The sequence below is a fragment of the Megalobrama amblycephala genome, linkage group LG16 (genome assembly GCF_018812025.1).
Source record: "Megalobrama amblycephala isolate DHTTF-2021 linkage group LG16, ASM1881202v1, whole genome shotgun sequence".
NCBI lineage: Eukaryota > Metazoa > Chordata > Actinopteri > Cypriniformes > Xenocyprididae > Megalobrama > Megalobrama amblycephala.
In genome coordinates this window covers 34,820,086-34,843,972 of record NC_063059.1, presented here as the reverse complement: position 1 = coordinate 34,843,972, position 23,887 = coordinate 34,820,086, and the positions used below count along the sequence as shown (strand labels likewise).

Sequence of the window (23,887 nt, the reverse complement as noted above, 5' to 3'; positions counted from 1 at the left end):
CGTACATTTTTAAAGACAAGTAAACAGTCAGTAATAAAATAAGAACAAATAATCCAATTACATGCAATAGCACAAATAAATATAACACAACAAAGATACAAATGAAACGGTGCTTTTCAGGCAAGTCTAACAGTAGTTTTCTGGTACAGAAATATAATAAAGTAGTCTAATCAAATAAATAACACTTCATATCCTTTTTAAAGGTTAAGAGCAGTGAGTGATTTTTTTTTTTTTTTTTTTTTTTTTTTTTTTTTTTCCCTTTTGTAGTTTGGTTAACATTAAAAACGCAGACAGCAGCAGGATTATTAGGATGCATGAATGCATGCATGGATCATGCCTTTTCTTTCTCAACTGAAGACATAACCAACTATGTTTATTAGGATTAGGGATGCACCGATACCATTTTTTAATGACAGAGTACGAGTACCGATACCTTTTTTTCTGGTAGTCACTGATACCGATGCCTATACATTTATTAATTTCTCTTTATTTCTATATATAGGAAATAAATATATGTGAAATAAATATATATGTGCTCGGAAAACTGCAACATCACCAAAAAGAAAGAAAAAAAGGGGAAAAAAAAAAAAAAAAAAATATATAATATATATATATATATATATATATATATATATATATATATATATATATATATATATATATATATATATATATATATATATATTTTTTTTTTTTTTTTCCTTTTTTCCCCTTTTTTCTTTCTTTTTGGTGATGTTGCAGTTTAAATATATATATATATATATATATATATATATATATATATATATATATATATATATATATATATATAATTTTTTTTCCCCTTTTTTTTTTTTCTTTTTGGTGATGTTGCAGTTTTCCGAGCACAACACAGTGAGATTAATGAATGTAGGACAGTTTCTTTATTATTACTCCAATGAAAAAAATTATAATTTTTATGTGCTTGTCACAAACTTAAAGAACAAAAATAATTACCAATATATATAATTATTGTTATATAAAACTACATTTACAAACAAATTACAAACAATACAACAAATACTATAGAGATACAAATTAAATAAACTTGTTTTTCAGATACAGTAGGTTTATTTACCATGTAGATATACATTTATTTACTGTGACAAATATAAAATATATCTCTTTAAGACTGAATCCATGGATACTGACACATATCCTGTTTTCACCCAAATGTTTATGTCCACTTAAGCCATAACCGACTGTATTTACGTGAGATACTCCACACAATGGACATTTTGACAACAATGTCTGCATTTGACCATTCAGGCGCAAGGAGAACCGATCGCGCAGTCTGAGAGAACTGGAATCGCGCGCAAGAAAGAGAGAGCGCTTCTGGTCTGTGAGGTCACGTGAGGTATCGGTCTTTGGTATCCGGGGTATTTTTACGAGTACAAGTACACGAGCTTGGTATCGAGTCGGTGCATCCCTAATTAGGATTCTCAACGAGATGGGCATTTTTTGACACAATTTTGTGTGAATTTGTCCAGTCAAGCACAGGAAGGCATGAAAGAAAGCTCAACTTAGTATTTGCGTACTGAGACGCTGCTTTCAGGGTGCGTGATTCGGATGTTGATATTCCCACATAGCGTGTGAGTAACGAATTTCTTGACACGTGTTCTAGCGCTTAAATATTTACATTAGAAAGGCTTCAGTTTTCGTGATGATGCAGCTCGGACCCGTCAACTGTACAGAGCATCGATCATGCTTTGTTAAAATTCGTAAAAATGTTACCGGCCATCTGGCAACTGACAGAGTTTCATACACTCACCAACACCGATTTTTGAGTGTTGTGTTTGGGAGTTGCTGTTCAGTTGCTAATGTGTTCGAAGTGGTTTGTGACGTGTGGGACATGTTCCGAGCCAAAGGTTAAAGGGATAGTTCACCCTACATTAAAGATGTCTTCTTTTACTCACCCTCATGTCATTCCAAACCATTTTTTCTTCTTCTGTGGAACATAAAAGAAAATACTTGGGTAAATGTTAGGGTTTGTTTTTTCCATACAATGGAAGGCAAGGCAGTGATAACCAAAACTTTTTGGTTACCAACATTCTTCAAAATATTATCTTTTGTGTTCTGCAGAAGAAAGAAACTCAGTTTGGAGCAACATGAGGGCGAGTAAAATTCATTTTTAGATGAACTAACCCTTCAGTGCTTAGGTCACAGATTTGAACAAACTCCTAAACATATATACAAGCAATATATTGTAGTAGTGATGCTTGCCTTAGCAAAACTGCTTGTAAGCCAAAACTAAAAGATTGGTTTAATGCAAGAACATTAACAGAAGCCCATTGAGATTAAGAGGAAAAAGAGGACAGACGGCAGGTCACCTGACTGCCGTGTCACGCTCTGCAGGTGGTGGGCGGGGCTTTGCTCTTGTCCGTCTGTCACTGGATGCCATGGCAACAGCCCAGCAGGCTTGTTCTGTTTTAGTCTCTGAAGGCACAGGAAGCACCTGCACTGCTTTAAGACCTTCTGCATATTCCTTTGCTTTGTTATTCTGCCATCTATTAGACATCTCGCAGTGGTGATGGTTATTTATTCTGATTGATTAAATAATATTTGCATATTCTGTCTCAAATCAACAGCGTCTGGGCAGGTTTTAAATACACCATGGCATCCTGATGTTTCGAGATTACTTTATTGCTGCTAATACATGAGGTCAATGTTTTGTTCAAATGCCTAATGCTGAGTATTAAGCCCAAAGTATACTTCAGTTTTGATGGGACCATTTAGCATATGTGTACAGCCGAACACATAGCCTTTCAAAGTAAGGATGCACCGATGTATGGCCCAATAATCGTTGTTGGCAGATAAAAGCAATTATTTTTAATATCGCCCATCTGCTGATTGTTTAAAAACAGACGATGATTGGGGCCAATTATATCCTGTCAATCAAAAAACTCAAACTGTGTGTGAAGAAAATGCCTCTTGTGTTGAATTTAGGGCTGTCTGAGTTAAAGCTAAATTAACACATTAACAGTTTAAAGAAAAGCGATGTTAAAGCAGGCTCTGTTTGATCCATAAATCACCCATAGTTCAAGCCAGGGTTGCCAGGTCTGAGGTTTTTCCCTACACCAAACATTATTTGTAGCACGCCTCCCATCCAATAAGAAACAAACTCTTCAGTTCAAGCGGCAGCGCAGAGTGCGAGTCTTTTCTTCCACTTTAATACAAGTTATAGTATTAAAAAACATGCATGAACATCAGAAGGTATGTTGAAAGATACAGTACAACTTACTGAAATGTGTCATATCCTGTGGAAAAATGCCAGTAAAACTACTTGTGAACAATGTCACTTAATGTTGAATTTACCTCAGGAAAGTTATTCAGTGTTCACAGTCTGATAGTTAGCTGTAAAAAAAAAAAGCTTAGTCACTGGTAATTATGCATGTTTGAATAAATTTGTCATGAACACAAGTGTTTATGAAAACTACCTTATGTGCAACAAACATTTCAGTTGTGTATAGAGTGCAGTTATTATATCTGAAATAAAAAAAAATAGCAGTTGAATATAATAGTTTGGGCTCTATTGTTAATGTTAACCTCTAATATTATAGTAATGTAACAAATGAGACAGTTTACAGCATTAGTTTAGATAGATTTTTCCTTAAGAAAATCAAACCAGCAGATATCATTCTGAATAATCGGCTATCAGTATTGGCGGAGAAATTTAGTATTGTGCATCTCTATTTCAAATTATACTCTACACATGCACGCTAGAAAGTTTCAAAAGTGACCAAAGACGCATTTTGTTCGGCAGTTTTACTGGATTTAAATGGCGCTCTCTATGAACCGGTTTGGTTGCATAATCTATATAAAGAATATGACAGGCAGTTGCCCCCCATAAGAGTATTTTAATGTAAATTCTATTAATTGACCATTAATAATCGCAATAATAATATCAAGGTAAAAATATTCAACAATTATGATTTTATAATTGTCACAATCATGCAGCCCATTTTTTTCCCAATATCGTGCAGCCTTACTAGCAACCGTATAGCAACGCTCTGGCATCACGGTGGTTTTGCACGTTTTCCTTGTAGTTACTGCAGTAATTCTGCATCTGGGGCCACAATGCATAATGCTGATGTGAGTGTGTGTAATGCTGACATCAGAGTGTGTGTGTGTGTGTGACCAGGGAGGAACACATCTGCCGTAGTGGTCACATGTTCTGACACAGGGCTCACAGCGTTAAGGGCTGATGTAAGCCGTTCTGACTCACCGCAACCATCAAGCTCGCTGCACCCAGGGCGTGTGTGTGTGTGTGTCTCTGTGCGTGACTGTGCACACTACACAATTATTTCTGTACGTATACTGTTTGTGTGTGTGAGACACTGTGCTTCATTGAACAATCCCTCAGTCACCCCAGATGAGACTGATGGGAAGTCTAGTACACACACACACACACACCTTTTCACTGTTACTCCTCCCTAGAGTTGTTGTTTATTGATTTAGGTGGAGCGTGCTGCTTCCTTTGTGCATATTAGAACTCATTATTCTCGAATTACTTCCTTTAGCATCACTTTCTAAGCAATCTGAGGTCCCAAAGCCAAATGTAGATAGCATTTCAGGAAAGAGCCCCCACACAGATTTCATTTTGAGGAACCGGAGTGATTACATTTCATCAAAACATTCAATCAAAGTCTTAATTAGTATTCAGCATTTGACAAGTCTGAGGTAAAATTATGGAGAACTGGGAGTCTGTTCACTACTATTATTATTATTATTATTTTATTTTAATGACTATTTTATAATTTTTTTATAAACTCTTTTTAACCTTGAATTAAACTGTTTTAAATTTGTCTATTTTTCACTTTAAAAATAATATAATAATTTATTGCTTAGTTTTATTTAACTACATTTTAAAATGAGTTAAAGGAAGACTTTTATCATCTATTAATTTGTTTATAATGTGTTAAGGTGTTTAACCTTCAGAAAATGTTTATTCACCTTAGGAGGTAAAACTTTATTTTTAATTGTTTTAATTTACACTTATTTTAAAATGAGGTTTCAACCCTGTTACAAAAAAAATCATAACTCTGTTATGTTTGATTTCATTATTTTGCAGCAGTAAATTCTCAAAAAAAAAAAAAAAAACATGAAATGAATAATCTTAGGTCTAATAAGTTCTAATAAAATATACTGTAAATATACCAGAATAGGTAACAGGGTTGCAAATCTATCTGAATTAAGCTGTCAGTCAGTATGGACTCCCTAGTTTGCGACCAAATGTTGATTTAAAGTTATTGATGAACTTTTATTTTTCTTAGGTTAGTTGTAACCTTCAACCCTGTTATGACTATGCACAATTTTTACACAAATTGTAGATTTCACTGCATTCATCAAGCTGAACCTTCAACCCTGTTGCCCAAGTCATAATAACAGGGTTGAAGGTTCAGCTTGGCGATTGCAGTGAAATCTACAATTTGTGTAAATGTTTAGCAAATTAAATATGGTTGTTTGCTTGTATTCCCGCCATGCCGTAGAAATTGTTACTTCCAAAATGTAAAAATGTAATGAAACAAAGTTTTATTAGAGGAAATATCTATGGCAACAGGGTTGAACTCATATGTGTGGGACACGGCTAGATATGTTTATGGTAAACTGTAAATACTACAAAACACATCTACTCATTCTTTCTCTTAAAAACATGGGATTTGTGCCTTTATTGCTGTACGGAAACTAATGGGAGACAATGTTTGAGATATTCCTGTAAGAGAGGCCATTAGATTACAAAAACAGACCGTTCTGGTCTTGAAGGTCTTCAAACTTTCAAGCCATTGTCGAGACTGACTCCTGTGTGTGTGCGCATCTTGTCGCCCTCTAACTATTTGTCTGTTGTGGGACAAGTGAGCACCTGTGAAGCATGAAGAAAATAAATGTGTTTGTGTCTCATTCTGTTCCTTCTCGACCCCCTGCAGAAATCAATGATCGAGAGCAGCGTCTCCACACCATGAAGGACGTGCTACGCAGGTTCCCTCGAGAAAACTACGACGTCTTCAAATACGTCATCACTCACCTGAACAAGTGAGAATCGGCGCCATCCCTAGGGCGACACGCGATCAAACTCTCTCGCGCAAATGTTTTCCGTTCTCACTGTCTCTCTCTTTCTTTCAGGGTGAGTCAAAACAGCCGGCTGAACCTGATGACCAGCGAGAATTTGTCCATCTGTTTCTGGCCGACGCTAATGCGGCCCGATTTCACCACCATGGATGCGCTGACGGCCACTCGCACCTACCAGACAATCATCGAGACCTTTATCCACCAGTGTGCTTTTTTCTTCTACAATCAACCCTTGGCCGACACACCCAGCGGCCTGTCCGGACAGCCCGCCTCGCCTACCACCACCTTGTCTTCTGCCTCCTCCATACCGGGCTCCGCCTACTCCGCCTGTTACGCCCCACTGCAACCCATAGCTCCGCCTTTCAGTCCCGCCCAACAGTCCCCGCCCCATTCTCCACCTCCTACCCCTCAATCCCCAATCCAGAGCCTGCTCCCTCCGCTCCACCCTCATCACACCCCTACGGAACAACACACGCTGTGAACCTGCAGACGAGGAGGAGAACTTTGGGAGCACTGAATGAGATTAATTAAATGGAAGAAATTTCCGAGGAGATTGCACGGCTGTGCCTGACTTATCGCAAGCAAAAGCAGACGAGGAACGAGAAAGAAAGAGGTCAAGAGTCCATGAGCTGCGTCAACCACACTTCATCGCCCTCTTTCTGCATCACGCTACTCCATAAATTGCAGCGCCGCTCTGTCCCTTTACGCTCCTCGCACACACACACACACACACACACACACACATACATATACAACTGCACATGAAGTGTGGTACCCCCAAACTCAGATTTCTTTATGGGTCCACGTGACGTAGATGCCACACTTGTCTTCGTCGACCAATGGGCTGAACCCCACCACTGTACGCAACCTCCTAGGATTAAGGTTAAGCGGGCCGACAGGGAGGCCTATATATTCACCAGATATTTGTTGCAGCTTTCGACCGTTGTTATTATCAAATTTCTGACGCAGCAACACGACCACATTCCTGCTCCTTATTTATCCTGTTTCGCTTTTACAGAGGGACGAAAATCAAAAGACAAAACCAGAACTTGATGAACTGGATCTAGTTTTGCTCGGATGGATGTGTTTGGAATGCTTTCGCACAGCATTCTGGGATTTGAAGTCTTTTCCGCACCTGTATCTCTCGTCACATCCAGAACATGCTGGAAGACTAATGCTTCTTTTATTGCAGAATGTCCTCACATCCACACAACCCTCGATTTCCTGTTCCATGAGGGTCTTTTTTCATTGTCTGTTCGTTTGGGAGATGTATTATTTTTCTTTGTACACGTTTGCAGGAAGTCCCTCCCTTCTAGCTCATGTTAGATTTGTGGACTACTTTTTTGTGCAACGAGTGGTGACTTTTAAGGATGGGTTAGGTTGTGGTCCACCTGCATTTGGAGGGGAGGTATGCACTAAATCAAGAGTTACCTCACGACGTGAGTTCTGGAAGGTAAAGGAAGTTTGCACTAGAGGAGACGCTGTCTACCTGTAACTATTCAGATGGCAATGAATCAGTGAACTGTGGAAGCCTAGAGAAGGGACGATGGTAGTAAAGATAGATGGAAATAACGCCTTTTGGGAGTCTTTAATGTGTTTGAAATCAGAGACGCCGATTTTATGAGCTTGCAGTTAGTGGCTTTTGTCAAGTCTAACTAAATATCTGTACTTCAGAGTTGACCTCAGAAGGACGACATTGTTTATAAAATCCCAAAAGTTTTAAAAAGAAAGATTAGGGGAAGAAAACGTGGGCACGGAAACAGGAAAGTTAACGTGGTTGCTTGTGACTAGACTTTTCCCTTAGTCGGCTCTTGGAGCACAACACTACCACCCAGTGGACAAAGCGGGTGTTGCATGTTAAAATTCAGTCCGTTTTCATGCTAATGCTACATTTTTGTTCGTTTTTCTAGAAAATGCTGGACGCATTTAATGTCACATCGATTCACTTTGTAGCAAAATTACTAAAAATAAATTAGAAATACCAATATTCCCCAACACTTATACCTTGTTAAGTGAGTTTACTCACTCCAAATTAGATCATTTTCTATGACTTTTAGTTAATTTGAACGTTTGTTGTGAGCCATGGTTTTCAAGTGGAGCAGACATTGTGAAACTGTGAAACAATCACGTTTATGGAGATAAACGAATGTATCCCACAGCAGATTTCACTTTTTTTCATTTTTGTGCATATCTCTCCCTGTAATACATGTTAATTCTCACCACCAGTAAGTGAATCATAACTGCCCTGACCCCTTTTAACATGTCAGTCAACATCTGACTTCTGATTGGCTGTGATGAGCTGCAGCTCTGCTTAAACACTACGTCTTTTGCCCTCAGAGAGCAGAAGTAATGGTATATTTTGGGAAATCGGGAGCTGTGTGGCCTATACGCCCCTGGTACTTTGTGTATGAATGCTGCATTCTCTGTGTATTTTCAGTGTATATTCTTTCAGAGGCGACTGTCCTTCGCAGCCAAAGACTGTGTGAAAAAAATGAATAAAAAAGGGCAGGGGAGACATGACAAACGAAAAGCGACATGATAAACGTGTATTAAAAATGTGATATTGGTTCAGCAATCCGATTGGGCTGCATCACTTTATTTTTTGTTTCATTTTATTATTTTTTTCTCAACAATGGTGACAGATTGTCTGCTAAGTTAAAGGAGAAAGGAGCAAAACTATATTCAGAATGGTTTATTTGTACGTTAGAGGGTCTGACACTTTGCCCTATAGTCAATGGTGATAGAAAAGGTTTTCTTTTTATGTTTTATTTTAATAATTAAAAAAATGAGACGAAACATTTTTTAACAGTTTTTTTTTTTTTTTTTTTTTTTTTTTTTGTGAATGGTGTAAAGGCCACAATGATGTAGTGCATGATTCAAGACCAGGTCAGGGAGAGGGGTCTGCCACTCTCAGTATTAAAAAAGGAAGAAAAAATGAACAAAGAAAAAAATAGAATGGAAAAAAATAATGAAATAAATGAAGTTACATCTACAAAAAAATAAAATAAAATGTCATTATTTGCCAAGAAGTTGGTAATTGGTCTCAATGGGAATGGTGTATAAACAGTAAGGCCTTCTGTGACCTGTATTATAGTTAATAAATCAATCTTGTAAAATCTGTCTATTGTCTTTATTTAATAGTTGCTGAATGTGTACAAATTCCATCTGTGCTTTTTGGTCACAACTTATACTATAATGAATGCATGCGATTAATTCAAAATCCTTAATGTGTCAAAATAATTTAACAGAAATAAATTACTATTACTGAAGCATATATATATATATATATATAAATTAGGGCTGTCAATAGATTAAAGGTGCCCTAGATTGTTTTTAAAAGATGTAATATAAGTCTAAGGTGTCCCCTGAATGTGTCTGTGAAGTTTCAGATCAAAATACCCCATAGATTTGTTTTTATTAATTTTTTTTTAACTGCCTATTTTGGGGCATCATTATAAACGCGCCGATTTTATGCTGCGGCCCCTTTAAATCCCGTGCTCTCCGCCCACAGAGCTCGCGCTTGCCTTGAACAGTGCCTTAACAAAGTTTACACAGCTAATATAACCCTCAAAATGGATCTTTACAAAGTGTTCATCATGCATGCGGCATGTATGCGTCGGATTATGTGAGTATTGTATACTGTTATATTGTTTACTTCTGATTTTGAATGAGTTTGATAGTGCTCCGTGGCTAACGGCTAATGCTACACTGTTGGAGAGATTTATAAAGAATGAAGTTGTGTTTATGCATTATACAGACTGCAAGTGTTTAAAAATGAAAATAGCGACGGCTCTCTTGTCTCCGTGAATACAGTAAGAAACAATGGTAACTTTAACCACATTTAACAGTACATTAGCAACATGCTAACGAAACATTTAGAAAGACAGTTTACAAATATCACTAAAAATATCATGTTATCATGGATCATGTCAGTTATTATTGCTCCATCTGCCATTTTTCGCTATTGTTCTTGCTTGCTTACCTAGTCTGATGATTTGGTTGTGCACATCCAGACGTTAATACTGGCTGCCCTTGTCTAATGCCTATTATAATGTTGGAAACGTGGGCTGGCATATGCAAATATTGGGGGCGTACAGCCCGACTGTTACGTAACAGTCGGTGTTATGATGAGATTCGCCTGTTCTTCGGAGGTCTTTTAAACAAATGAGATTTATATAAAAAGGAGGAAACAATGGAGTTTGAGACTCACTGTATGTCATTTCCATGTACTGAACTCTTGTTATTTAACTATGCCAAGATAAATTCAATTTTTCATTCGAGGGCACCTTTAAAATGTTCAGTTGCGATTAATCGCCCAAAAGGGTGTGATTAATCATGATTAAAAAATGTATTAACACCCCTAATATACATAACATTATGAGCACTGACAGGTGAAATGAAAAACACAGATTGGGCCCTATTTTAACGATCTAAACGCAAAGTGTAAAGCGCACGGCGCAGGTGCACTCAGGGCGTGTCCAAATCCACTTTTGCTATTTTAACGACGGAAAAACGGTCCGTGCGCCGGGGCGCATTTTTGAAATGGGTTGTCCCTATTCTCTTAATGAGTAATGGGCGTAACGTTCAATAAACCAATCAGAGTGTCATCTCCCATTCCCTTTAAGAGCGACACGCGATGAGTCAGTTAATATATATGTGTATTGGCACGATTGTTCAATTAATTAGCCAATTTCGTTCATCATTATAAGTAGTAATAGGCTGAATTGAAAATAGGTAGCCTAATTCTAATACACGCAATGACTATTCATCATTACATTTTTATATTTATGTAGCCTACACAATAATATTCTTTTACACTGTAATCCTTTTGTTTTTAATATTTGGCATGTTTGTGTGATGCGCATCCCTGTGTGTAATAAGCAAAGTCAACGCGCACTGTGGACGCGCCCAGAGGCGCAGTTTCTACCAACGCGCTCTAACAAAAAAATATTGCGCCATTGACTTTAGACTAGGTTTGAGTTGGTCTATGGCGCAGTCTATTTTCAGCTCCTTAAAATAGCAATGCGCCGGCAATGCGCCTGAACACACCTCTTTTTTAGACCAGCACGCCCATGGGCGCACTAACTGGCGCAAATGCATTTACTAATTTAAGGACGTGGCGCTGAACGGGAAAACGCGAACGGCGCCGGACGCAAACTAGCAAACACACTTGCGCTGCGCCTTGCGTCGCATTGCGCCGGGTGTATTATAGGGCCCATTATCTCTTCATCACGGCACCTGTTAATGGGTGGGATATATTAGGCAGCAAGTGAAAATTTTTTCCTCAAAGTTGATGTGTTAGAAGCAGGAAAATGGGCAAGCGTAAGGATTTGAGTGAGTTTGACAAGGGCCAAATTTTGATGGCTAGACGACTGGGTCAGAGCATCTCCAAAACTGCAGCTCTTGTGGGTGTTCCCGGTCTGCAGTGGTCAGTATCTATCAAAAGTGCTCCATGAAAGGAACAGCGTTGAACCGGTGACAGGGTCATGGACGGCTCATTGATGCACGTGGGGAGCGAAGGGTGGCCCATGTGGTCTGATCTAACAGATGAGCTACTGTAGCTCAAATTGCTCAAGAAGTTAATGCTGGTTCTGATAGAAAGGTGTCAGAATACACAGTGCATCACAGTTTGTTGTGTATGGAGCTGCATAGCTGCAGACCAGTCAGGGTGCCCATGCTGACCCCTGTCCACCGCCGAAAGTGCCAACAGTGGGCATCAGAGCTGGACCACGGAGCAATGGAAGAAGGTGGCCTGGTCTGATGAATCACATGGATGGCCGGGTGTGTGTGCGTCTCTTACCTGGGGAACACATGGCACCACGATGCACTATGGGAAGAAGGCAAACTGACAGAGGAAGTGTGATGCTTTGGGCAATGTCCTGCTGGGAAACCTTGGGTCCTGCCATCCATGTGGATGTTACTTTGACACGTACCACCTACCTAAGCATTGTTGGCTGTGGCCTCTTTCAGCAGGATAATCCGTCCTGCCACAAAGCAAAAAAGGTTCAGGAATGGTTTGAGGAGCACAACAACGAGTTTGAGGTGTTGACTTGGCCTCCAAATTCCCCAGATCTCAATCCAATCGAGCATCTGTGGGATGTGCTGAACAAACAAGTCCGATCCATGGATGCTCCACCTCACAACTTACAGGACTTAAAGGATCTGCTGCTAACATCTTGGTGCAGACACCACAGCACACCTTCAGGGGTCTAGTGGAGTCCATGCCTTGACGGGTCAGGGCTGTTTTGGCAGCAAAAGGGGGACCAACACAATATTAGGAAGGTGGTCATAATGTTATGCCTGATCGGTAATAATATACATATATACATATATGTTAGTGGGTTCTACAAGTGCTCACTGGGAATCTGAACTGTAAATTATGATAGTTCTCCAAAAAGAGTATGTATTATTTCAGGAAAACACTGTTATAGCCTTTAAAGAGGCAGAAAGTGTTTATCTTCTATCTTCCTCTCTTTTGTTTATTAGTCAAACTGTTTATCTTTGTGGCTATTCCAACTCCTTTGAGTCTGTATGTTAGCCTCTTAAAAATGAAGTACTTTTTCTTCTTTTACAATAATAGCTGGTCAGTTAGGCCTACATGTCCTGCACAAAAACACCAAAGCATTTTCTTCACAATTAATTGTCTTTTCAGCTTTCATAATTACAAGTGAGGCTTATGGATCATTTTTTATTATTTACATCATTTTGAGCTGTAGTTGCTGCATTTTAAGTTTATGCGTGTGGAGTTTCACATGCAATGACAAAAACTGACCACTAGGTGTCTCGCTTGTTGAACTTTCAGAACTGGACCTTTGACATATTCTACCCATATGAATCATTCGGCCCTCTGACTCACACCTGTTAACGCTGATGAGTTATTTTAATTAGAGATACATGTCCATTCTTTAATGTTCCAGCTCATATTGTGAGTTTTTAAAAGAATAAATGATATAAACACGCATGCTATGCTGAACGCAATTACTAAACGCTTCATCTAAACGACCTCATGTGATATACAGTACGTGCTCATTTTCAGGATGTAGAAAGATTCATTGTTTGATTATTCTCTTGTCTCGGTAGATCAGAATTCTCGCCTGCAACTTTGCGGAAAGTTTCAAAGTCTGAAGGTAAATATGTCCAGTTCGTCTTATGATCAGTCGAGGCACGTATCGCTGCTCATCCGTGTCTTTCCGAGTCTTGAATTCAGATGCGTCCGACTCCGAACGACTCACACACCGCCACAGGTGGAGCATCGATATCCATACAGCAGCATCCCAAACCTGTGTGCATCATCCTCATTCTTACATTATCCACACTACGGAAAACAATATAGTTATAATAGTTTTATTATAAATAATGTAAATATAGTATATTATATCATATATATTTATAATATATATTATTATAGGCTAATATGTATTATAAATATAACTACGGAACACAATAAAATCACACTGACCTTCAGACAAGAGTCAACTAAATAGTCAAGGTAAATTTTATCTGGAAGGTTTCAATGTTCTTGGGATAAAATATAGGGTGAATGCAGGTAAAGTGGGATGCTTTTTGTTAAACATGTAATTTAGATACCTAGATGTTTTCTTTTCTTTACTACTTTTGTTTAGGGTCCTGCTATAATATTTCAATAATAATTGAATACAGTTGATATAATATGTGTTATATGCGAGGTATATACCAATAAACATTTTGAGGTCTTGCTCTCCTGATAAATTTCTTTTCAGGTAAAGTGGGTCATCCATGATTTATCAAATTATCCTGTATATTAATTAAAAAACACATGATTTATTAACACATATTATCAAACATATTTAACAAGCCTAAAAGCATATGAGTAAAATTCATCAGTTCACTCAATGCATGTAAAATTCAAAACAACTGATAGAAAATGTTGTGTTGACATTAAATTTGATGAAATCTGAATATCAGAATATTTAGAAATCAGAATATTCTATAACATATTAAAAATGGGACTATAACACATGCAACAACAAATTGAGGCAAACAAAAATTGAATACGAACAACATTTAATATGGCAACCATATTGTAAAACCTTTTCTCTAAGCACTTTAAATGAATTTAAATTGTTTCCCTTTTTTTTTTATATATTCTGCGTCTACATTTTGCTCCTCTGATCCTTTCTTCACTCCACAGATTGAACTTAATGCCTCGTCTTATTTTAAATGCTCTTTCTTTGCTTTATTCCATCTCTTGACTTGAATTTCCTAATGGCACACTCACTTCTGTTTTCTAAAAAATGTAGATTATAAATGTCAACTATAAAATAATCAATGAATGTCAGTTTTATTTAATGAATTTGAATATAATTACTGAAGGTTAAAGGTTGCCCACTTTACCTGAATCCAACTGGCCCACTTTTCTAACACATTCAGCCAAAGTGGGCCAGCAATATTTAAATACCTTACAAAAAACTAACAAATTTATATGATGGCCAATTTCAAAACACTGCTTCAGGAAGCTTCGGAGCATAATGAATCAGCATACTGAATCATGATTCGGATCGCGTGTCAAACCGCCAAACTGCTGAAATCACATGACTTTGGTGCTCCGAAGCGCTGATTTGACACGCTGATTCATTATGCTCCGAAGCTTCATGAAGCAGTGTTTTGAAATCGGCCATCACTAAATAAGTCGTTATTTTGTTTTTTGGCGCACCAAAAATATTCTTGTCGCTTTATAATATTAATATTGAACCACTGTACTCACATGAACTGATTTAAATATGTTTTTAGTACATTAATGGATCTTGAGAGAGGAAATGTCATTGCTCCCTATGCAGGCCTCACTGAGCCATCGGATTTCAACAAAAATATCTTAATTTGTGAACAAAGGTCTTACGGGTGTGGAACGACATGAGGGTAAGTAATAAATGACATTATTTTCATTTTTGGGTGAACTAATCCTTTAAGCACAGTGCAATCAAACTTAAACGGCCCACTTTACCTGCATTCACCCTATTGTTCATAAATATAAATTGTTCATAAAAATGAAATGAGTTGTTTAAACTGTGCTACACTTTTTTTATACTGTTTTATAATTTTTTGCTTATTAATTCTGCTTCATAACTTAATAAGTTATACAATTATGAAACACAAAGCAGTGAAACAATACATATAAAAATATCAAAACATTTGGCCAACTTTAGGCTAATTAATGAATAGTAAAATGTGTGACAACTAACTCCTGTCTCTCTTATTTCCAGAACAGGATAAGCACGATTCCTTAGGTCCATGTTTGTCCTTAGACTTCACATCGATTGTCCGGGTCACTGTGGGTGTTTCGATTCTGATACCTCGATTGATGGCAGTGCTGGGAGTCAGGATGCTGTTATTGATCATTTCATGGTCAAATTGATGAATGCTGCTGTAAATGGTGCTGGCACTATCAGCTGAAAACAGTCAAATACAGCTAGCAACACCCAAGACTTGGATTAGTTTTTCTATTTTGCTTTCCAGTTACTGCATATTTTTTAAATTTTTCTTAGATTTTGGTCTCTCTTTTTTTCTCTTACAAGCACACCAACTTTCATAAGGCATTTGTGGAAATTGTTAGGCCTGTTAGAGTATTTTTAGTGTCCCTAAAATATATCTGGACACTTTAAGGTGCATTCAGCACTTAAGTTCTAATATTAAAGGAACACTCCACTTTTTTTGAAAATAGGCTCATTTTCCAACTCCCCTAGAGTTAAACGTTTTTTTTTACCATTTTCGAATCCATTCAGCCGATCTCCGGGTCTGGCGGTACCACTTTTAGCATAGCTTAGCAAAGTTCATTGAATCTTATTAGACCATTAGCATCTCGCTCAAAAATGACCAAAGAGTTTCAATATTTTTCCTATTTAAAACTTGACTCTTCTGTAGTTACATCGTGTACTAAGACCGACAGAAAATGAAAAGTTGCGATTTTCTAGGCCGATATGGCTAGGAACTATACTCTCATTCTGGCGTTATAATCAAGGAACTTTGCTGCCATACCATGGGTGCATGAACTATGCTAAAAGTGGTACCGCCAGACTCAGAGATCGGCTGAATGGATTCGAAAACGGTAAAACTCAACTGTTTAACTCTAGGGGAGTGAAAATTAGCCTAATTTCAAAAAAAGTGGAGTGTTCCTTTAAGACAAGTCATTTCACTCGGCGGCCATCTTTGAAACGTGCAGCTCCTATCTCTTTGAATGGGGAAATGGGGAAACTTCATATTCTCCAAAGCTGTATGCCAGGCTTTCGATTAAATTTCATTTTTAAAATTACCAATGAAATCTGACAAAAACTGTCACATAAATTTGGTTTCTAAATGCTCGAATCATGATAAAAAAAAAAAAAACCGGTATTTTTCAGGCTGGACCAAGCTAATGCGCATGCGCAGTCCTAAATGCGCGTCTTTTGTGTCTCATTTCAGAGGCGCGCGTCTGACTGTTTCTATAGAAACCGGAGCTTCTAACGGCCGCTGCAGTGACAGGATGACTGTACCAATCGGCGATTGGCTCTTATTTTTGAAGGCGGGACTTATTCCGCCATATTGTTCGTTGCACTTTCTCCCAATCAAAACAATACGAGACGCTTCTTGTGTTATTCTTCAGTCTTTGATTATACTAATGAAACACACATATTATTCTTCACAAGCGGAGAAATACTAGAATCAGTACCCCTACGTCCGAAGAAGCAGAAAAGGTCTGAAGCAAGAAGACAGCAAGACCGACAAAGACAAAAAAAACGAGCGTAAACATCGGTAATGAACTAAGGTGGAGTAGTGATGACCAAGTGCTTCTTTTTGTTGGACAGGTAAGAAAATTAATTATTGTATAGGACACTCGTATCATACTTTACACAAAACTCTTGAGACGTTTTTGCTGATCCGCGTATAGAGGAAGTGATTTCACGAAGAACCGCGATGCTAACATTATGAGGTGATATAAAACCAAGTGCCATTTATTTTAAAGAACAATACGTTTTAAATAATAAAACAGCATACAGTTGGGACATTTTGCGGTTGTCAGACGTTAGTGGAAAACATTCCTAGTTAATGTGATGAACTACACCTGATTACTGAGGAGAACTACCTTCATTTATTCATTAAAACTTACATTGAGACCATTTGTTTAAAAGTTATTGCAAGAAAAGCTCCTAAAAGTGACATTAATAATGATTATGAACTTGTTAGGATTTTTTTTTAACTTAGGCAAACAAAAAAAGTGCAAATTGCTGTTAGTTTTACGTGGTAAAATGATTTCAGTCTCTGTATCAGTACTTTTTGAACATTTCCAGCACATTTGAATAATACCGTCATGATATTGATAACCGTGATCATTTTGATCACCATATTCATGAAATGAAACCGTTTCATCTCTACTTGAAGAGCTAGTTTACCCCAAAATGTTCATCTTATGAACACAAATTAAGATATTATTGATGAAGTCCAATAGAGATCCAATGCAACTACCACTCAAAGGTACAGAAAGGTATTAAAAAGACATCATTAAAATACTCCATGTGACTCCAGTGGTTTAATCTCAGTTTTATAAAGTGACATGAGTGCTTTGCGCAAAAAAACCCCCATAATTTACCACTTTACTTACAAAAATATTGATCTGTAACGCGCGTTCATGAGAGCTTGTATGTGTTTTAATGATGTCTTTTTCCTACCTTTCTGGACCTTGGAGTGGTAGTTGTGTTGGATCTATATGGAGAGATAGAAACCTCTCAGACTTCATCAATAATATCTTAATTTGTGTTCCAAAGATGACAACAACACGAGGGTGAGTAACTATTGACTGAAATTTAATTTTTGTGTGAACGAACCCTTTAAGCCTAATATTTTTGTGGAAATCGTGGTACATTTTTATTTTGGATTCTTTGATGAAGAGAACATTCAAAAGAACAGCATTTATTTAATGGTGCCCTCGAATAAAAAATTGAATTTATCTTGGCATAGTTAAATAACAAGAGTTCAGTACATGGAAATGACATACAGTGAGTCTCAAACTCCATTGTTTCCTCCTTTTTATATAAATCTCATTTGTTTAAAAGACCTCCGAAGAACAGGCGAATCTCAACATAACACCGACTGTTACGTAACAGTCGGGGTGTACGCCCCCAATATTTGCATATGCCAGCCCACGTTTTCAACATTATAAAAGGCATTAGACAAGGGCAGCCAGTAACGTCTGGATGTGCACAACCAAATCATCAGACTAGGTAAGCAAGCAAGGACAATAAGAAAGAAAATGGCAGATGGAGCAATAATAACTGACATGATCCATGATAACATGATATTTTTAGTGATATTTGTAAACTGTCTTTCTAAATGTTTCGTTAGCATGTTGCTAATGTACTGTTAAATGTGGTTAAAGTTACCATCGTTTATTACTGTATTCACGGAGACAAGAGCCGTCGCTATTTTCATTTTTTAAACAATTGCAGTCTGTATAATTCATAAACACAACTTCATTCTTTATAAATCTCTCCAACAGTGTAGCATTAGCCGTTAGCCACGGAGCACTATCAAACTCATTCAAAATCAGATTCAGAAGTAAACAATATAATAGTATACAATACTCACATAATCCGCCGCATGCATGACGAACACTTTGTAAAGATCCATTTTGAGGGTTATATTAGCTGTGTAAACTTTGTTAAGGCACTGTTCACGGCAAGCGCAAGCTCTGTGGGCGTGGACCACGGGATTTAAAGGGGCCGCAGCATAAAATCGGCGCGTTTATAATGATGCCCCAAAATAGGCAGTTAAAAAAATTAATAAAAAAAAATCTATGGGGTATTTTGATCTGAAACTTCACAGACACATTCAGGGGACACCTTAGACTTATATTACATCTTTTAAAAACATAATCTAGGCACCTTTAAAATAGAAACCATTTGTAACATTTTAAATGTCTTTACTATCACTTTTGAAAGTATAAATTTCTTTTTCTTTCTTTTTTCTTTTTTTTTTTTTAAGTCCTACTGACCCCAAACATTTGAATGGTAGTGTACCTAAAACATTTTTGTAGTTGATTTGGGAAAATTAGACAACTTTATTTTCTCTTTTAATAGTCATTTGAATCGAAACTATATTTTTTACCTCTTGGTATGCCAGATGAAATCAACTTTCTCGTTCAGATTTAGTGCTCATGTGTTCAGGTCACTGGTTTTTGGCACTGAAGGCCAGGCAGACGGCTGATGCAGATTAGATAGTCAATTCATGGTTGAACTGATTGCTGATGTGGAAAAGAAATGCAATTATTATTAAGTTTATTAGCAATGTGGTTGTTTTTTTTCCCCCTCTCTTGCTGTCTTTTTTCCACTATGATTAATTATGCTGTTTAATTCTGAGATTCACCATAGCTCTTCTGTAATTTCCCCATGGTCTTCTAGTGCGCATGTGTTTTTTTTTCACTCTCATTTTGTAATGAGTCGTGAATTCAAGCGTCGAGTTCGGTTTCACCCCGGGGAGTGTGGAGTGAAGATGATTGCATTGACCATTCAGAATCAATATGGATGCCTGGCATGATTCTATAGCAAGTAGCGAGAAGTGAGTTAAGCACATCCAGTCTTCTCAGCGACTGCTTTTTTTCCCTCCAAGTTCAAACTTTGAGTAGCTCCGTCTTCCATAGAATATTGAATAAGGTTACCATGGCATGGTGAGCACGCGCGAGCGGCTCCGTGCATTGAAGCGGCCCCTGCGAATCTTCCTGCCTGGCTTTCAGAAGCCCTTCATGCGCACTTGACAGTTCCAGGTTAGCTCCTCGCCTCTCCACTTGCGCTCCCAACGTTCCCCTAGAGGATAACGCTGAGATCCAGGCCTTTGAGCCCAAAACCCAGCCTTAATCCCTACCATCGATTGCCCTGAGAATTTCCTCCAGAGCACAGCGGGCATCCCAGCGCTCCAGCCCCGCTGCGGCCCAGTCAGCCTCCTCTCACACTCTGTCCATCTTCACCAGCGGAGCCTTACTTCCTGTGACAACTGAGCTAATTTCCTTTCTTTTCAGAGGTTAAAGAGGAAACGGGATTAACAGACAATAATGTGATCACTGGGAATCAGCATGTCATGGGTTTCCTACAGATGATATCGAATAAGTGCCTAAAGAAATGAATTTTAAAATAAATGTGAATTGCTGTTGAAATATACTGTTTGTATTCATTTTGGTTTCTAATGTGTTTTAAGAAAAACCTTTATAGAATTTTCATCAATTTTAAATTTGCATATGCTACAGTTTAAAAGTTTGGATTTAAAAGCAAGGAAGCATTAAACTGATCATTGATGCTAATGACATTTATAATGTTAGATTTCTATTTCAAATAAATGCTGTTCATGTTTGAACCTTGTATTCATCAAAGTATCCTAAAAAAATGCATCACAGTTTCCACAAAAATATTAAATGGCAAAACAGTTTTCAACATTGATAATAATAATAATAATAATAAATGTTTCTTGAGCATCAAATCAGCATATTTGAATGATTTCTGAAGGATCATGTGACACTAAAGACTGGAGTAATGATGCTGAAAATTCAGCTTTGATCACAGGAATAGATTATATTTTAAACTGAACAGTTAAAATAAACAGTTATTTTAAATTGTAATAATATTTCACAATATTGCTATTTTTTTACTGTATTTTTGGTCAAATAATGAACACAAATGACTTTTTTTTTTAAAAGTCGCCAAACTTTTGAATGTTAGTGTGTATTGCAAAAAAAAACATACATGTATAAATATGCATGCCATTTAAAAAAGCTATGGTTTTTACTTGTTTATAAAATATATAATATATAGATATAATATATATATATATAGAAATAGAAAGTGTTGTTTTAAATTGTATTAATATTTCACAATATTACTGTTTTTACTGTATTTTTGACTTTAGAACGGTATGTGACTTCACATTTTAATCATTATTTTTTTTAAAAGTAGGTTTTTACAAATATCATAAATGAGTCATTCATTAATATCTCTACATTTTTAACAGTCACACCACATGCTGTTTTATAACCTGAACTAACCTTGGCGTGTCACAAAAAGGCCAAATTATTAAGATGTTTTAAGAGAGTTCTTGACCTTGACACACAGTCAAGGTCTGCAAGGTCTCCTCTCTATGATATAATTTCCTTTTTCTCCTCTACATGTTTCTGCATGATGGTTGCACCACATGACTTTGATTTATAAGACAATATTGTTTCCAAATGTTTATAATATTTTAACAAAATGTCTCAATACTAGTACAGTTCAGACTTAGGTAGACTGTTTCTCTGAGTTTAGATAAGCTTATCATAAAATCATTTGTACAGCATATACCAGATAAACACATTCAAACACATTTGTTCCCGGAAGAAGTGATCTACAATGCTTTTATACTCTTAAATTTGGCCACTGTGACTGTACCTTGCCCTAATTAAGTGTGCTCTCTCCTATAGCTGCCTTATTAATTTATGGTGCTGTTATGCAGGCTGCGTGGTTCTACTAATGAAGGCTTGTATGCAGATGAGGGGCTGAGGTCGTCTCTAGAGCAACGCTGCTCCGTCTGACCCGGTGACCTCTACCATGGCTTTCTGACTGCTACAGGTCAGTGGCAGCTGTCAATCACTCCGCAGCAGACACACATGCAACGGTGGGGTCATGCAACAAACACACTTAGATTCAAACTCTGAAGGCAACACGCACCTGCAGCTGAAAATGACAAACACACACTTCATTATTTGATGAATACAAATAATAAAATGCACACAAATACTAAATACACTGCGTTCCAAATTATTATGCAACAGACAAATCAGTGAGATTTCTGTACAATAAACATTCAGATTTTAGTTTTTCTAAGAAAATGTTTGTTTGTTTATTTATCCATGTCTTTTTAGATAACTGGAATCAATCTCAGACAAAATAATTTGCCAGATCTATAGAAACCCTACTTAGAGGTTGTTCCACATTATTAAGCAAGTCACAGTTCTCATGCAATATGGGGAGGAAGAAAGATCTTTCTGAAGATGAAAAGCATGAAATGGTGCAATGTTGTGCAAAAGGCATGAAAACAACTAATATTGTGTGAAACTGAATGGAGATTATCGAATTATAAGAAGATTTGTGAGTGATTTAGAGCACAGCAGAACTCGGTCAGATAAAGGCTTATTAATGAAAGTTCCTGTCAAAAAAATTAATTGTATTAAAAGGGCAGCTATAAAAAAGCCAGTGTTGAGCAGCAAATGGGTATTTGAAGCTGCTGGTGTCTCTGGAGTCTCAAGAAGCTCTCCATGCAGGCTGGCAGTTGAGCGTAAAGATGCATTTTAGTTTTACTTGATTGTACTGAAATTTGCATTTTACTTGATTTGAAACTTGCATTTTACTTGATTGTACTGAAATCTTAATGATATGTCAATTGCATAATAATTTGGAACGCAGTGTATGAACAAAAAATGCTAATGATAAACACTTAAACACATTAACCATATGACACAAATGCAAGGCCATCTCTTGATGTCACAGGATCTGGGACAAACTTTTTGTGAACCTGATGAGTACATAAACATCTTTTAGTTAATAGTGCAAGTTATTACATTTTTCAAGGTTATTATTATTATTATTTTACAAATATGCATTTTTAAATGTAGCTCAAACAGTAATGCACGACACTAGCAACGCCACGGCCATGGGTTCGATTCCCAGGGGAAGCAAGAACTGCTAAAAATGTGTACCTTGAATGCAATGTAAGTCACTTCATTAACATAAAAACAGATATATGTGATCATAAGATATTAATTTACTTTGTAGCACAAGGCAAGATTAGTTCAGGTTGTAAAATGTCATGTGGTGTGACTCCCCACACATAATGACGTTGATGATAATATTTATTAACTTCATTTATATTATGCATTTTGCAGACGTTTTTATCCAAAGTGACTTACATTGCATATATATATATATATATATATATATATATATATATATATATATATATATATATATATATATATATATAATTTAATTTTTTATATCACATTAGGACAGTTGTATCACCTGACATTTTTTTTTATTTGCATTTTACAAAAAACATAATTAGCATCACATTGACCCTTGTAATAATGTATATGCCCTGTATAATTAATATTACTAAAAATTCAACTAATCCTCATAAAAAGTCTTTCACATTTCTAAACTAGCTCACCTTACACCTCCAACAGGCCACCATACCGCGGCCCATTATAGTACAGTGTGCATATATGGTATGTAATTTATGTCAGTATACTTTATATTTCTAACCCTAACAGTATGGTAAATAAATGTGCATTTGTGTGTAAAATATGCACAAATGTTTATGTTTGTGTGTCTGTTCATATCAGTCTCCATCTCTCTATTAGCAGTGGAGTAGTACTGCACCCCTCATCTACGGCTCATATCTATGCAAAGCCGGGGTCCTGCCAATCAGTTGCCCCGGTGACACGGGGCTCCACCTCTCCAATTAGACCTGACAGGGCAGGATTAGGTGCTGGGCGGGCGCGCGGCGACCTGCCGGCGTGTCAATCACGCGCAAGGCATCCGCTCGGCTGTTTACTGTCAGATCCCATCTATGTCTGTCAGGCCAAGAGAGACGCCAGGGGAAGTGGAGGGAGAGAGAGATCTGATCAGAATTAACTATGCTTTCCCCTGCAGACTGTTCTTTTAATTCATGAAAGGGGGGGAGGAGAGAGGGGGAGGAGAGTGCTTAAATCCTTGAGTTGCCCGCCTTCTGTATGTTAAGAGCTGTGCTGGGCTGTTCTGTCTGATTGTGCAGTCTG

General features: G+C 37.2%; 2 protein-coding genes across 6 annotated transcripts in view; both read left to right on the top strand.

Moving 5' to 3' along the window:
- The window catches only part of arhgap35a (Rho GTPase activating protein 35a), a 92,233-nt gene extending 83,033 nt beyond the window's left edge, over positions 1 to 9,200 (top strand). Inside the window, exons 6-7 of the mRNA XM_048160371.1 lie at positions 5,943 to 6,048; positions 6,139 to 9,200. Of these exons, the coding sequence (XP_048016328.1) occupies positions 5,943 to 6,048; positions 6,139 to 6,565 (533 nt within the window). The 3' untranslated portion in view covers positions 6,566 to 9,200. The remainder of the gene's footprint in view (positions 1 to 5,942; positions 6,049 to 6,138) is intronic.
- A 7,425-nt stretch (positions 9,201 to 16,625) lies between these two features.
- npas1 (neuronal PAS domain protein 1) overlaps positions 16,626 to 23,887 on the top strand; it is an 86,088-nt gene continuing 78,826 nt past the window's right edge. Inside the window, exons 1-2 of one of the 5 annotated variants that reach the window (XM_048161301.1) lie at positions 16,626 to 16,901; positions 21,565 to 21,680. The gene's annotated coding sequence lies outside the window, so the exon portion shown is untranslated. Of the gene's footprint in view, positions 16,902 to 21,564; positions 21,727 to 23,887 lie in introns of all 5 variants that reach the window. The other 4 variants (XM_048161299.1, XM_048161300.1, XM_048161297.1 and 1 more) reach the window with 4 other exon arrangements.